The sequence below is a fragment of the Natator depressus genome, chromosome 11, assembly GCF_965152275.1.
Source record: "Natator depressus isolate rNatDep1 chromosome 11, rNatDep2.hap1, whole genome shotgun sequence".
Taxonomy (NCBI): Eukaryota; Metazoa; Chordata; order Testudines; family Cheloniidae; genus Natator; species Natator depressus.
In genome coordinates this window covers 9,130,389-9,147,012 of record NC_134244.1, presented here as the reverse complement: position 1 = coordinate 9,147,012, position 16,624 = coordinate 9,130,389, and the positions used below count along the sequence as shown (strand labels likewise).

At 43.8% G+C, this 16,624-nt stretch overlaps 1 protein-coding gene across 1 annotated transcript in view; it reads right to left on the bottom strand.

The window, feature by feature from the left end:
• Nucleotides 1-13,255: 13,255 nt before the first annotated feature.
• Nucleotides 13,256-16,624, bottom strand: part of GLI2 (GLI family zinc finger 2) — a 243,787-nt gene continuing 240,418 nt past the window's right edge. Inside the window, exon 14 of the mRNA XM_074967079.1 lies at nucleotides 13,256-15,617. Within this exon, the coding sequence (XP_074823180.1) occupies nucleotides 13,264-15,617 (2,354 nt within the window). The 3' untranslated portion in view covers nucleotides 13,256-13,263. The remainder of the gene's footprint in view (nucleotides 15,618-16,624) is intronic.

The following is a 16,624-nucleotide window of genomic DNA, read 5'->3' as shown; positions in this document are numbered from 1 at the left end:
GTAAGCAGTGAGGGGACAAAATTTTCAGATGACACAAAATTACTAAAGATAGTCAAGACCCAGGCAGACTGTGAAGAGCTACAAAAGGATCTCTCAGAACTGGATGACTGGGCAACAAAATGACAGATGAAATTTAATGTTGATAAATGCAAAGTAATGCACATTGGAAAGCATAATCCCAACTATACATATAAAATGATGGGGTCTAAATTAGCTGTTATCACTCAAGAAAGAGATCTTGGAGTCATTGTGCAGGGGGTTGGACTAGATGACCTCCTGAGGTCCCTTCCAACCCTGATATTCTATGATTCTATGATTGTGGATAGTTCTCTGAAAACATCCACTCAATGCGCAGCGGCAGTCAAAAAAGCTAACAGAATGCTGGGAATAATTAAGAAAGGGATAGATAATAGGACAGAAAATATCATGTTGCCTCTCTATAAATCCAGGGTACGCCCATATCTTCAATACTGTGTGCAGATGTGGTCGCCCCATCTCAAAAAAGATATATTGGAATTGGAAAAGGTTCAGAAAAGGGCAACAAAAATTATTAGGGGTATGGAACAGCTTCTGTATGAGGAGAGATTAATAAGACTGGGACTTTTCAGCTTGGAAAAGAGACGGCTAAGGGGAGATATGATTGAGGTCTATAAAATCATGACTGGTATAGAGAAAGTAGATAAGGAAGCGTTTACTACTTCTCATAACACAAGAACTAGGGGTCACCAAATGAAATTAATAGGCAGCAAGTCTAAAACAAATAAAAGGAAGTATTTCTTCACACAACGCACAGTCAACCTGTGGAACTCCTTGCCAGAGGATGTTGTGAAGGCCAAGACCATAACAGGGTTCAAAAAAGAACTAGATAAATTCATGGAGGATAGGTCCATCTGTGGCTATTAGCCAGGATGGGCAGGGATGGTGTCCCTAGCCTCTGTTTGCCAGAAGCTGGGAATGAGCAACAAGGGATGGATTACTTGATGATTACCTGTTCTGTTCATTCCCTTTGGGGTACCTGGCACTGGCAACTGTTGGAAGACAGGATACTGGGCTAGATGGACCCTTGGTCTGACCCAGTGGGCCATTCTTATGTTCTTATGGTTTGGGTGAGCACTGCCAGGGCAACCAGGGCCTGCATTAGAAGCCCATGATCCCTCACATAAAGCTGTGGCAACTCTTTCACATCAACACTTTGACAAGTGCCAAACGACAGGGAATCAAATCAAAGAAGTGTGGGACTGGAAGGGACCTTGAGAGCTCAGCTAGTCCAGTCCCCTGCACTCAGGGCAGGACTACGTAATAACTCGTCTATTCGTAACAAGTGTTTGTCTAACCTGGTCTTAAAAACCTCCACAACCTCCCTAGGCAATTTGTTCCAGTCCTTAGCTACCCTGACAGTTAGGACGTTTTTCCTAATATTTAACCTAAATCTCCCTTGCTGAAATTTAAGCCTATTGCTTCTTGTCCTATCCTCAAAGGTTAATGAGAACAATGTTTCACCCGCCTCCTTGTAACAACCTTTTATATACTTGAAAACTGTTATCATGCCTCACCTCAGTCTTCTATTCTCCAGACTAAACAAACCCAATGTTTTTCAATCTTTCCTCATAGGTCATGTTTTCTAGACCTTTCATCATTGTTGATGCAAAAACTTACTGATACATTTTATCAGTAAGTTCCTTTCTAGGTAGCTAGTTTTGCTTCTTTGAGGCCTCCTGGGAGGTCACAGTTAAGCCCGAGGCTCTTCCTGGGCAATATCTAATGTGGAAACACTTTAGACTAATATTTGTTAGTGCATCAGAGCACTGGTGTCTTTAGACAGATTTGTTTTTGTTTGCATGGGGCCAGTTTTTCAAGGGAATCTTAGGTCCTATTTAGGTACTTTAATAAGGTCCACACTTTCAGAGGTGGTCTGCTGGCCAGAAGTTTGACTCCATTGCTGGAAGGAATTCCATTTCCACAGCAGCCTGGACTCTGGTCTCATCAGATCTCTCAATATGGAAGCAGCGTCGGGCCTTTGAAACTTTTCCTTTGAAACATTTTATTGATGGAACGTTCCCCCCACTAACTGGCAATTTTCACTCCAAAATTTCCTTTTTCATCAAATTTTTTCCAGATTTCATTGAAAACTCCCCTCCCCTCCCCATGCAGACAAAAAAATTGTTTCCTGACCTGCTGTAAAGCAGGGTGAGGCCCTCTCAACGTTTGGATGGGTGACCCCCAGCCTCAAGGAAATCCATGGATCTCTGGCAAGTGGTTTTCATCATTATTAGGTGGCCCACTCCCAAATAAATTAAGCCTGGATTATCCCTAAAATTTAGATGGATTTAGCTATATTGCTCAAGGCTATGAAAAATTTTGCATGCTGTGAATTTTATTAGGTTCACCTAACCTGCACTGTATATACAGCTAGGTAGCCAAAAGTATTTTTTGGCAACCTAGCTAACCACCTCTCGGAGAGGTGAATTACTTATATTGATGGCAAAATCCCTTCAGTCAGTGTAGGAAGTGTTTACACTACTGCAGCATCATTGCTGACCCTTGGTCGTAACATACCCTTAAGACTGAAACAGGATCAGGTGCTGGGCTGTTAGAGGGGCAGTCTTTTGGATCAAATGGAACACCAAGGCCCTTGCTGGTCGTTAAGATCTCATGATGATAATGAAAAAAAAGTGGAAATCCATCAACCTCATCAAAAAACTCACACAGATACAGACAGACATTATCTTCCTCTCCAAGTGCAAACAGATGGACATCATACCAAATGGACTGAAGGTAAAAAATCCATTGCAATCGACATACTGCACTGACTATGGTGAGAGACTATGCCACACACTCTCAAAGAAACCGAGGAACAACCTGATCAGCATCCTGTACAGCAGACAGGAGAAGATCAAGAATGAGCTCTCAAAACTGGAGACTCTCATACAAAACCAACCTTCCATACAAACTTCCATGTGGCTGGACTTTACAAAAATGAGACAAGCTACTTACAACGCACACTTCACTTCTCTACAGAGGAAAAAGGACAGTAAACTATCTAAACTCCTGCATGCCACAGGGGGCTACAACAGTGGTACCCTTAACCCACCCAACAATTGTTAATCTATTGTAAATCTATCCAACCACACACACAGTTTGGCGGAAGAGTTTGTCCTGTCTCAGGGACTCTCCTTCTACCCCAGCACCTCCACAATCATGATACAGTTCTGCGGTGATCTAGAAGCCTACTTTCGCCATCTCCAACTCAAGGAATATTTTCTACACACCACTGAACAGTGCACTGACCCACAGGAACCCTCCTACCAACACTACAAGAAGAAGAATTCTGTGTGGACTCCTCCTGACGGTCAAAATGACAGACTGGACTTCTACATAGAGTGCTTCCGCAGACGTGAACAGGCTGAAATTGTGAATAAACAGCATCACTTGCCCCATAACCTCAGCTGTACAGAACGCAATGCTATCCACAGCCTCAGAAACAACTCTGACATTATAATCAAAGGGGGCTGACAAAGGAGGTGCAGTAGTCATAATGAACAGGTCGGATTATTAACAGGAGGCTGCCAAGCAACTCTCCAACACCACATTCTACAGGCCACTATCCTCCAATCCCACTGAGGAGTACCAAAAGAAATGACACCATCTGCTCAAGAAACTCCCTGTTTTGGCACGGGAACAAATCTACATGGACATACCCCTAGAGCCCTGACCAGGGGTATTCTATCTGCTACCCAAGATCCATAAACCTGGGAACCCTGGATCCCCCATCATCTCAGGCATTGGCACTCTTACAGCAGGATTATCTGATTATTTGGACTCTCTCTTCAAACCTTACACTACCAGCACTCCTAGCTATCTTCAAGACACCACCGACTTCCTGAGAAAACTACAATGCATTGGTGATCTTCCTGAAAACACCATCCTGGCCACCATGGATGTAGAAGCTCTTTACACCAATATTCCACACGAGGGTGGGCTACAAGCTGTCAGGAACACTATTCCTGATGAGGCCACGGCACACCTGGTGGCTGAGCTTTGTGACTTTGTCCTCACCAACAACTATTTCAGATTTAGGGGCAACTTATACCTTCAAGTCAGCAGCACTGCTATGGGTACCCGTATGGCCCCACAGTATGCCAACATTTTTATGGCTGATTTAGCATAACACTTCCTCAGCTCTCGTCCCCTTATCCCTCTACTCTACTTGTGCTACATTGATGACATCTTCATCATATGGACGCATGGGAAGGAGGCCCTGGAAAAATTCCACCTGCATTTCAACAATTTCCAACCCACCATCAACCTCAGCCTGGACCAGTCCACACATAAGATCCACTTACTAGACACTACAGTGCAAATAAGTGATGGTCACATAAACACCACCCTATACTGGAAACCTACTGACCGCTATTCCTACCTACATGCCTCCAGCTTTCATCCAGGACACATCACACAATCCATTGTCGACAGCCAAGCCCTAAAATACAACCTAATTTGCTCCAATCCCTCAGACAGAGACAAACACCTAAAAGATCTTTATCAAGCATTCTTAAAACTACAGTACCCACCTGGAGAAGTGAGGAAACAGACTGACAGAGTGAGATGGGTACCCAGAAGTCACCTGCTAGAGGACAGACCCGACAAGGAAAATAACAGAACGCCACTGGTCATCACATACAGCCCCCAGCTAAAACCTCTCCAGCACATCATCAATGATCTACAACCTATCCTGGAAAACAATCCCTCACTCTCACAGACCTTGGGAGACAGGCCAGCCCTCGCTTACAGACAGCCCCCCAACCTGAAGCAAATACTCACCAGCAACTACATACCATACCACAGAAACACTAACTCAGGAACCAATCCCTGTAACAAACCCCCGTTGCCTACACTGTCCCCGCTACTCTACCGACACCATCATAGGACCCAACCACATGAGTCACACCATCAGGGGCTCATTGACCTGCACATCTACTACTGTGATATATGCCATCATGTGCCAGCAATGCCCCTCTGCTATGTACATTGGCCAAACCGGACAGTTCCTACATAAGAGAATAAATGGACACAAATCAGACATCAGGAATGGTAACATACAAAAGCCAGTAGGAGAACACTTCAATCTCCCTGGACATTCAATAACAGATTTAAAAGTAGCCATCCTTCAACAAAAAAACTTCAAAAACAGACTTCAAAGAGAAACTGCAGAGCTACAATTCATTTGCAAATTTAACACCATTAATTTGGGCTTGAATAGGGACTGGGAGTGGCTGGCTTACTACAAAAGCAACTTTCCCTCTCTTGGTATTGACACCTCCTCATCAATTATTGGGAGTGGACCACATCCACCCTGATTGAATTGGCCCTGTCATCCCTGGTTCTCCAATTGTAAGGTAACTCCCTTCTCGTCGTGTGTCAGTATAATAATGCCTGCATCTGTAATTTTCACTTCATGCATCTGAAGAAGTGGGTTTTTTACCCATGAACGCTTATGCCCAAATAAATTTGTTAGTCTTTAAGTTGCCACCAGACTCCTCTTTGTTTTTGTGGATACAGACTAACACGGCTACCCCTCTGATACAGGATGATAATTACCACTTTCCCTGCATATGTCTGTGGTGATGTTAAATTCTTTATGGGCATGGAGTTCTCTTTTGTTAGAAATCATTATGGAGGTGTGGCACAAAGATTAAATGATTTGCATTGGAGGCATTTTGATTGAGTGTTTTAGGCATATGACATTGGGTCTATCAAGACACCTGGTTCCTGATTCCAGTTAGCTGCATAACTGGACAGACCAGATAACTTCTCTGAGCATCACGCAGTGGAGTAGTAATACTACTAAGCATCAAACTGTTGCTACAGAGAGTAATATTAGCTAGAAAGTTAGTCTGTTTCTGTTAGCAAATCATAAGACCAGAAGAACAGCCATACTGGGTCAGACCAAAGGTCCATCTAGCCCAGTATTCTGTCTTCCCACAGTGGCCAACGCCAGGTGCCCCTGAGGGAATGAACAGAACAGGTAATGATCAAGTGATCCACCCCCTGTCGTCCATTCCCAGCTTCTGGCAAACAGAGGCTATGGACAACATCCCTGCCCCAGGTGCCCTGCCCCAAATCATTTGTGAGCCAATCCAACGTTGTATTTATTTGTTCTTACTCGTCCACCCAATAGTCTTGCCAGATGATTCAAGAACGGTTCACTTCAATTATTTGTTATTTTTCTGTCTGATTGGCCATCCAAGTCACATGTTATTGCTTTTGCTCCCTGATTTGATGACAGAAACCCTTCAAAGAGGCAGTATGAATTTTGTATTAAAACTCTCAAAACTTTTGGGATTCATGGGTATTTGCCTGAATAGGGGGTAGTCATCTGAATAACCAATCATATGACCCCATGAAACATAACCAACCAAAACTGGCACTTTTATTCACAAAAACATTTTCAAATCAGAATTTGTAGACGTTAGACCGGCTCTAAAGCTACCTTCTAAACAGTGTTTTCAAAGTGCTGTGTATGTGTAATGCAAAGTGGATGAAGTGGAACTAGCATTCAGGAGCCATGGCTCCTAATCCTGTGCATAATCCAGTAGACCCTTGTGGCTTTTGGTTTATCCTGCTCTCATAGGTTTCTCAAAATTCACAAATTACTTTTCACATTTTTGCTTGCTTCATGGAAAACGATTTCTCTAATACCCTGAAATTTCACAAACAGTGATCAATTTCTTTATTTTCTTTGGGGGAGGGCACTAAATCACATGAAGCAAAGCCTTTACCGTGAATTTTTGTATTTATTTGACAATGTCACCAAAGGGCGGCATTAAGTTTGATGCTCTGGCCAAATTCTGACTCGAATAATGCAATTCTGCTGACCTACAGTCCCCTCTCTGGTCTCATTGCGTAAAGTTATTCTTCATTCCCCCAGAATGGGATGGGGGGGGGCGTGGTTGCTGCCACACTCTGGTTTCCAAGTATAGGGTGAGAGGATTTCTATACCTGTAAAGTGCTTTGAGATCCTTCTTGATGAAGGCTATAGAAGGCATATAAGATATATATTCTGCTACTTAGATTGTAAACTCTTTGGGGAAGGGGCAGTCTTTTTGTTTGGTGTTTGTACAGCACCTAGCACAATGGGGTTCTCATCCGTGATCATGACAATACAAATAATAATACTAGAAGTAGTGCAGGAAGGTGTTCAACAATGTAAAGACCAGTCTGAGCCAGCAGAGTGCAAGATAGCTTCCTCCGAAAAAAACAAACCACCAGTCAGCCCTTGGGGTAATAAGCAAAGTGGTTCCATAAACCAGCAGTAAATAGGGTAAATTTCTAGCACACCATGTCGCAATGTAGCTCAGCAACTCCCTTAATCATTAATAGGAGTCAGCAAGTCAGCGAAGCCTCTGCATACGCAGGTGAAACTCTAGCCCGTGGGTCACAGATGCTGGTGCAACTGCAGGAGGCAACAGTAGCCAAAAAACCACCAGCGTGTGTAAAAGCTTTACGTTGAGGGTTTTTAAATTTTTTTTTATAGCGCACGTATTTAAAGTAGCCATTTTACAGTTTTACATGAAACATAAATCATGGGGTGTGGGGGGAGGGGAAATAAATGCATTGGCTGTAATATAGGGATGTTTTGTAGCTTCTAAATTTCTTAAGTGTTAGGTCATTTTACTTACAAGTTAAAGAGCTGTCTGCAAGAGGCCTTGGTTGGTCATAAATTGTCCTTCCAGTAATATAAAACACACCATTTATTTACAACACATATGCTCTTCCAAGTAGATCCAACTGCTCATAAAGAACAAGAGCTTCTATGTCATCCCTACTGAGACTATTGCAATAAAGAGGCCATTGGAATGACTCTGTACTTAGTAGGAGTGCAACAAAATCCAGCAACAGTAGCTTTTATGGTCTCTTTCCTCCCCCGAAGGAAAACATTATATATTAGCTCCATTTTAAAGGATCATGAAGGCCTTACTCCTCATACGGTCCCATTGATTTCAATATGAAGTAAGGTATCACTCAGTTAAGGGTGATAGAATTTGGCCCAAAGAGATACTTTATTTTAGTTCAGAAGGAAACTGATTAAAAAGAGGAATTCTTAAATATGAAAGGAAGCGTTCACATTTATTTTAATATTGACTCTAAAGCTCCTGATTCAGCTATGCCCAAGGCCACGGTTAATTAATGGATTTTCGTTGTTGTGAAAGGATTATCACAATTTCTGTGTTTACAGTTCTGCACAAGGAGCCTTTTGAGAAACACAAACACCCACTGTGCTGTACATTCCAGGATGTGCAAGCAATAAAAAAAGTGCAAGTGGTTACAATTCATAAGAGGGAGCCCTGGGAAGTGCTAGCCCTAGTGGAGAGAAACGTAGAGTTTATAATATAAGCAGAGATGGGTTCCCATCAAATTCTGCATCTGAATGCCCCTGATTTGGAGGCAACTTTATATCTGGATTCGGATCCCATTTTAGAATCTTGACTCCATTTCTAGCTGTAACTAAGTAAGAACTTAGACCCTGACTCAGAAGCCACTGAAGTCAACAGAAAAAACTCTGACTTCAGGGGACAATGGATCAGGCCCTAATTCAGAGACGGAGGAAAAATAAGTCCGAACAATTTATCTCCAATAATAACAAACGACATTCCTTTGTGATTTTTGTAATTCTTGAGTCACACAGAATATTGTGATATCTACCCGATGGATTTTGAGGCTAGCAGGATAATAATGGGCTAGTCTACCTTTTTGCCTTAAGGTGATTGGTTCAAATCCCACAAAATGTTCACAACAAAACATCAAAAGGCTTGATGTCGTTTTTTGTTTGCATTTCACCCATGTTTACTAAGGGCCAAGGGTAAATGTAAAGACTTATCAAGGCTTTGGAGCAGATCCTAGTCCATGGCCATTTTCATCTCTTAGTACTGAGAATAACACAATGCCTTGGCACAGGGACTGCACAGAGAGGGAGGCTATACTGCTGTGTAATTTCTTCTTACACCTCTGCTTTGGATTGAAAGGATATTGCAGTATTTGTGCTTGCTTAGGGTCAGACCCTGCTGCTGTTGAAATGAATGGGAGTTTTGCCATTGATTCCAAAGAGAGAAGGAGCAGGATTCTGTTTGGGTCTCCTTTAGGTTTCGATTGTGCCAAAATGTATGGCAGATCTGACTGGTTTGGCTTATTGCTGGTATTATATATTTTAAAGTCTTCATTGCAACTTAAGCTGACAGTTTATAAAGAATTCCCATAAAGAGTGATACATTACTACATTTGCACCGGGACCCCTTCAAAACATTAGCTCATATTCACAATTTAAATATTTTTTTGGCCAATGACAGAGAGCCAAGGCAAAAAGCAATCTCTCAAGTGGTTGATCCAACTCTCATTGAAGTCAGTCGGAATCTCTCTGTTCACTTCAATGGGAGGCACACCAGGCTTAATTTTGATCCCAACCAGTCGGTCCACTGCTTGGCATGTCACCAGCTACTGTCAAATAGGAAACAAACAGACTGGCTTCCCCTTCACTGCACCAAACAGAAAACAACTGGTATTCATTTGTAAGGCCCATCATAGCTTAGCCCTGCACTACCTTTCATCCCATGTATGCTATTGAGCCATCAACCCCCATCTCTGCTCTGCCAACAATGCCAGCCTTAACTGCCCAGGTGTGGCAGGAGCTTCCTGTAAAACCCCCCAAAGCCACTACCTTGTTCTCCTTAAAACTCACCTTTTCCATGATGCCTACAAAAAACTCAGCGATGATTACATGCAGTGTTGTTGTAATGTGTCGGTCCCAGGCTATTAGAGACATAAGGTGTGGGAGGTGATATATTTTATTAGAGCAACTCCTGTTGGTGAGAGAGGCAAGTTTTCAAGCTTACACAGAGCTCTTCTTGTGTCTCTCACCAACAGAAGGTGATTCAATAAAAGATATTACCTCACCCACCTTGTCTCTTAATAATGGCTAGGCAGCTGGTGTGCTGTGACTGCTGCTTATCACACTGCCCAAATGCGTCCGTTACCTGGCACATGCTCCATCAATTTGTTGTATCCTTCTGTAGCCTGTACTTGGGTTGTAAGCGCCTCAAGTCAGGAACCATCTTTTTATCTGTGTACAGCACCTAGCACAAGCAGGCCCTGAACCTGCATGGGCCTCTGAGTGCTACCACAATACAGTAACAACAAAACAAAATAAGTTATGAAAAAAATTACTTTTTAATGTACAAAAGGCTTATATACAGGTTCAGCATGTTACCTCCATTTTTATGATGTAGAAAACAGCTAAAAATGTCCATAAGATATAAATTTGACAGAACAATTCAACTACAGTGCTTTTAGTAATGATGTCTTCTATACATACTATATACAGAGCTGGAATGGTTATAACAATGCTATTTTAGTAAATGAAGGAAGACCACCTCTGAAAAATTATAGGAATCTTGACAAATTGGAGATATGGTTTCGCTTTGGGGTTTGATCTTTTCTTGTTACACGTGTTGCCTGAAGTGGGGCTCACTAACAAGCACTCTCATATGCATCCACTGAATAAATCAGCTCAACAGCCAATGGAGACACAAGGGCCTGATCAGTTGCAGCACTTGGGAGGCCCAAAGTGTGACTCCATATGCCCAGTATGGCTTAGAGTCCTAAATTGTGCCCTGCCCTCTTTCCTCAAATGCAAGGGTGAGGTAACTGCAGGTGAGTCTGTACCATGAACTCAAAAAGCCCAATCATTTTAAATTCATCTTTCTAGGTTAGGCACAAGTGCAAACAGCTGCCCTGCCTGATCTTGCTTTCCTAGCACAGCCAGGAGTCCCAGTGACATCAGAAGGGTTTTAGGATATGTGAGGAAGGCAGGATCAAGCCCATCATGCTTTGTTTACCCAAGCTTTTTATTTAAGAATTAGGGTGGGCCAGGTTCTGCTATGTTCACTCACCCCTAACTCTCCACGCAGTTTTCAGAGTAACAGTCGTGTTAGTCTGTATTCGCAAAAAGAAAAGGAGTACTTGTGGCACCTTAGAGACTAACCAATTTATTTGAGCATAAGCTTTCGTGGGCTACAGCTCACTACATCTCCACGCAGTGCCACTGGAGTTAATAGGACAATACGTGGAGTAGGGTACTGCCCAACACTAGGAAGGCTTTTGCACTCTGGTCCGATGGTAAATGTATATTCTGTTTATGTGTGGCCTTCTGGGGTATTTGGCGTCACAACTTTTGGGCAGGAATAATGATTGGCGTTCGTGCAACGGCCACAAGCCATGCTAGCATCAGTGCAGTTTGTGTGGCACTGGTGAGTGCAAAAGGAGAGCAGTGATTGTAGAAAGCCAACGTTAGCACCTTTAAAAAGCACCCAATGGGAGCTGCAGTTTGCAGGTGGAACTGAGCCACATTCAGTAAAGAGATGGCCATCAACTGAGCGGGAAAGGACAGAGCCCTGCTGACGCGATATCATGCACATTTGGTTTAGTTTTTTAAAGTTCAGCACACAGGGTGTCTGGAATCAGGAGGGAATTTCACATGTGTACCCTTCCCCTTGACATACTTAACACTATAATACTAGGAAGAAAAGAATTGTCTTTTTGAGATGTGGTAAATTTCAGTGAGGTCTGTTTTCACTGTGTTTACCCTTTTGTCTACCAACAGTAATAAATAATGCATTGAGGAGTCTTTCCACTAACTTCAGGATCAGGCCCTAAAACTGTAAAAACTGTTAGCCAGCTTATTTTTTGTGGAGGATTTTCTTGTAGTTAGATTCCTCCTATTCACCCCAATGGGTAATTTTCAGAGAGGCTTTCACCCACAGCTCTAATAGCCCACTACAAATCCCAGATATTTGACTAAGGGCTTGTCTTAATGACTAATGAACATTTAGTTTGTGGCAAGTTGGGGTGTGAATCAAGCCTGCACTAGCTTGCGAGGTAGGCCCTGCTGATATGCATTAACCGTTCGTCGGTGCACTTGGATCTAGTCCCGTTTCAAAGAGGACCAGATCAAAGTGCACGAAGAACTGTTAATGTGCATCAGCAAGATCCACATGGATAGTTAGTCTGAGGCAGGCTAGTGCGGGGTAGAGTCATACCTCAGCTTGCCGTGACCTAATTGTTTGTGTAGACAAGTCGTAAGCTAGCTCGTAAGCTAGCTCATAAGTAATTATATGCCCCCCCATCACCCTGATACGGAAAAATTAGAGCTGAGCTGTTGTGAAGCCCCATTAGCGATTTTCATAGATTCACAGCGTTTAAGACCAGAAGGGACCACTGTGATCAGCTAGTCCGACTCCCTGTACAACACAGACCATAGGCTTCCCTGAATTAATTCCTGTATAACCCCCTGATTTACACAAATTGTTTAAGGCCTCAGACGAAAGTCACTATTCTACTGAAGTCACTACTGACAGGGCATAAAGTTAAGCACATGCATAAACCTTTGCAGGATTGGGGCCTTCCTGCCATTAGAGATGCTTTCAGACGAATGGTATTTTCAGGCCTCTGCTACATTCTACCCATGATATAAAACCATATTGTAAACACATCTGACAAAAGGGGGCATTAATCTTTCATGTGTCCCATCAATGTATCTTTCTGATGTTTTTCCAAAACACTGCTATGCTTCATAAATTTCTCTTGATTTTATATACACTATATTTGATTTCAGTGGAAGAGACGCCTTGACTACTTAACACTAAAGCATAGTAAGGCACTTTTCTGAGATGCTGTTGGGAACTGATGCTTTTCTACGAAGTCGCAAGGTACAAAGAACTGTTCAAAATGATACTGCTGGGAGTGGACTTTTTGGGAGATGTAACTAAATGCTTCTCTCACTGGAGCAGAATATGCAGTATGGTTTTTATTCAGCTCAAAAAGACACCCCTCCGTTTATTTCTGGCATGCACTGAGAAATGGTCTTTTCTTTTTGCAGACATAACTAAAAGAAAACCCAGGGAGGTGGCAAGCATGGAGGAAAAGATTTCATTTGTAACCATTCTTATGCAATATTCTCATTTGGTGGTGGCGTTGCTCAGACCCCTGAAAAACCAAGCCAAAAAATAATACTAGAGGTTGCACTCTTTTGGTGCTAAACTGCTTTTAGATAGTTTATACAAGTCTGTGCAGAGACATTTTTTACTTTGAATCCCTTTAATGTATTTAATACTTGTCAAAAATGCTACTCTATAGAAACTGATTATTTTTAAAAAGCACATTCATAAAACTGCTTTGTGTAAAGTCCCTGGGACAAACCATGGGGCTTTATCATTAGGACATCATGTTAAGAAATTTACTCTCTTCTGCCAGGGTGGTTAGCATGGAGCTCATGTCGCCTATCGCCATGTTGCTTATTCCAGCTGGTATGGACGGCAGTGTCAGAGAGTTCCGTGGAGTTGTAAGGCGAGAGGAGTTCTGGGAGAGATTCTGCAGAATGCTAGGGCTGAGGGTTCCTGACATCAGGCTTGAATGGTCTCCATCATCCATGATGGCATCAAAATCTATCTGAGCAGGCTCCAGACCCTGTGAGTCCACTGTGCTTGACACCTGGTTAGCTCCGGGAGAAGGCATGGCAGCTGGCTTGATATTCAAGGCACACTGCTGCTGTCCCACTCTACAGTCCACATGGTTATCAAAGTTTCCATTTTGTTCATACATGTGGATTTGACCATAATAGTACATCATATTGTTTTCCCTCGTGCTGTTTGCACATTGCTGAGCCTGCATTGACACCATATTGTTGGTTCTTTTCGGAGTGGCCTCTGCTGTTTCCTGGCCAGGGCTCATGGTATTAGTAGCGTGCAGAGTTCTCATGTAACCTAGTTGCTGAATGTTGCGTATCCCTCGATGTCTGTTTACTGGATTAGGCTCAGGTGGAGGATGAGGCTGTACCATTCCAGGAGTGTAGGTCTGGCCAGCTGAACCCATTATGCTCTGTTGGGGCTCAAAGTTTGGCTGATTTGACGTCATTAAAGAAGGGGGCTGATAAAACACCTCCTGAGTCATGGAGAAATTCATGGGATTTGTCTGAGATGAATAGTTCTGCTGACTTTGTTCATGCATGACCTGAGTCAGTCTATTACTGTTGACCATTAAAGAGGGATCCGTTGCAACGTCCATTTGCTGAGGATGAACTTGGGATCCAGACTTCACCACCATGTTGCTACAAGAAGGGGAAAGCTGGTTTGGATCTCCACTGATTGCATTTGGGCTCAGCATTTGATGAGCCTGGTTATACCCTTGGTGCAGGCTCAGATCGGAGTTCATATTAGGTCCTGGATTTATCTGCTGCTGCTGCCTCAGCTGCATACAGTTTAGCCTTTGTCCATCCATGCTCACATTTCTTTGCATAAAATTCTGCTGTGTCACATTCATGCCGCTTTGACTCATCTGCATTTGCTGCTGGTTAAAGTTCTGATATTGACCAAAGTTCTGCTTCTGCTGGACAACAGCTAAGTTTCCTTGAGAAAACTGTTGCTTCGATTGGTTAGCCAGAACATCAACGGTACCTGAGCTAACCTCATTCCACTGTACGGGCATGTTGTTTTTGCTCATGTTCGAGGGAGCGCCAAAGCTCATGTGGCACTCTGCCATCCCTGGACCCAAATGGTTCATGCTTGCATCAGTTCCAGCCATCCTGCGCTGGCTAGACAAGTTCGGATGTTGCAGTTTCCCACTGCCTTGGAAGTTTTGCATTTCATTACTGTACCCCATGGAAGCGTTTTCCACAGCTGCCCCATTGTTCTGAGATTTGATATATTGCACTACATCGTCTGGCAGCATAATGTCATCTTCTCCAATGGGGCCCTCCGTCTCACCTGACATGGCTTCCATGGCAATATTCTCACTAATGCTCAGAGGTCGAGGTGAATAGACGTGCCTGGGAAGGCTGCCATCAGAGCGTGTGTAATTTGAAAGGCTGCAGTTCCTTCTGTCCGCAGGATGTGGTGGGTGGAGGGGATTCATGCTGTTGGTGCTGTTGAAGCGATGGACTCTAGGGAGGGACAGTGGGTCTGCGGCAGGTCTCCTCACGGGATCGCTTGCGCGTCTTGTGTTGTTACCTGAAACGTCATGGGGAAAGGACAGGGCTGCTGCGTACCCATGAGTGCTGCCATCGCTGCAGCGTCTTGGCCCAGGAGGGAGGCGAAATGAAGGCAACGCAGGATCTGGCCCATCGAGAAGAGAGATCTTGGTCTTCAGACTCATTCTTTCCAAGTTAGGTAAAGGTGTGGGAGGAGGGCCCCCCGTGGCAGCAGCATACTTGGCTTTCAGCCTGTAGTGCTGAGCTGGCGTGAGGTTGAGAAGGCCAGGTATGCCGCTACACTGGCTGGCTTCGCTTGATCTGCGTGACGCGTCCGTAGAAATCGGGTCGTAGGAGTCGGCAGAGCTCGTGTTGTTGGGACGATTCCCAAACTGCGAAGCTTCACTGGAACGGCGACTAGAGAAGTAAGGGGAAATCCCTGATGATCTGCGACTGACAGTGTAGGCCGAGCTGATGGTGCTTGTCGTACTGTCACGGCGTTCACTGAGCTGATTCAGCATCGTAATCTCATTTACAGACAGCTCCGTTATTCTAGGATTAGGCAGTGTAGCCGAGGAACCACCAATATTTTCTAGGATAGAGCCTGGAAGAAGGTTGGGGGGGAAGAAAAATGGTTTTGTTAGCTGAGAGGGCTATTTTGGGGTAAATAGCTACACTACATTCACTGTTGTGCTTGGGGTCTAAATACAGATCTGTGTGTGTTACCCACCAGCAAATGTTTGCTTAAGAAGAGTGATGTAAATGTGACTAACTGGTAATGGAGTCAGCACATTGTCTGCAACTCTGGGGAGGAGGGACAGCTCAGTGGTTTGAGCATTTGCCTGCTAAACCCAGGGTTGTGAGCTCAATCCTTGAGGGGGCCATTTAGGGATCTGGGGCAAAAATTGGGGATTGGTCCTGCTTTGAGCAGGGGGTTGGACTAGATGACCTCCTGAGGTCCCTTCCAACCCTGATATTCTATGATTCTATGCTCCGATGAGAAAAGGGACAGTACAGGGCAGGGAAAGAGGACAGTGAGATGTACTCAGGAAATTAACTGAGTCGCTGCTACAGAGTCTTTTCCAGTGTTTGCTTCATTGCCACTGCAACCGATGAGGAGAACATTCCTATGGGCTTCTTTTTATAAGGCAGAATGAAAACACTACAGGCACAACATGTGGTTTCCAAGCCTGGTCGTATGATCAGTCACTCAAACTGGTTTCAAAAATTCAGAGGCAGAGGTCTGATTGCTCAGTACTAGAAATTCATGTACCCTTCTGAGATCTTTTCCACAGCAATTCAAGAAGCTCCATTCAGTAAACTCTAAGGGCAGATCATCTGCCCAGTGACTTTTCCTTTGATAAGCTGGAGAGGCACAAAATGATCATAAATTTGTCCTAGTCAGGAATCTCTAGCTGGCATAGAAGTTAAAACTAGCATAGGTGGCTCTATGCCACCGTCACCAAGCTCCCGACCTGATATAGGGGCAGGCCAAAGTCATGGGCAGGGATGGGGGCATGGCTGGATTGCTGTTCTGCTCTAGCAGTCCTCAGATGGCAAAACAGCCCACAGGGGATTGTTACTGCTAGCACAGGGCTGCTCTAATTTCCA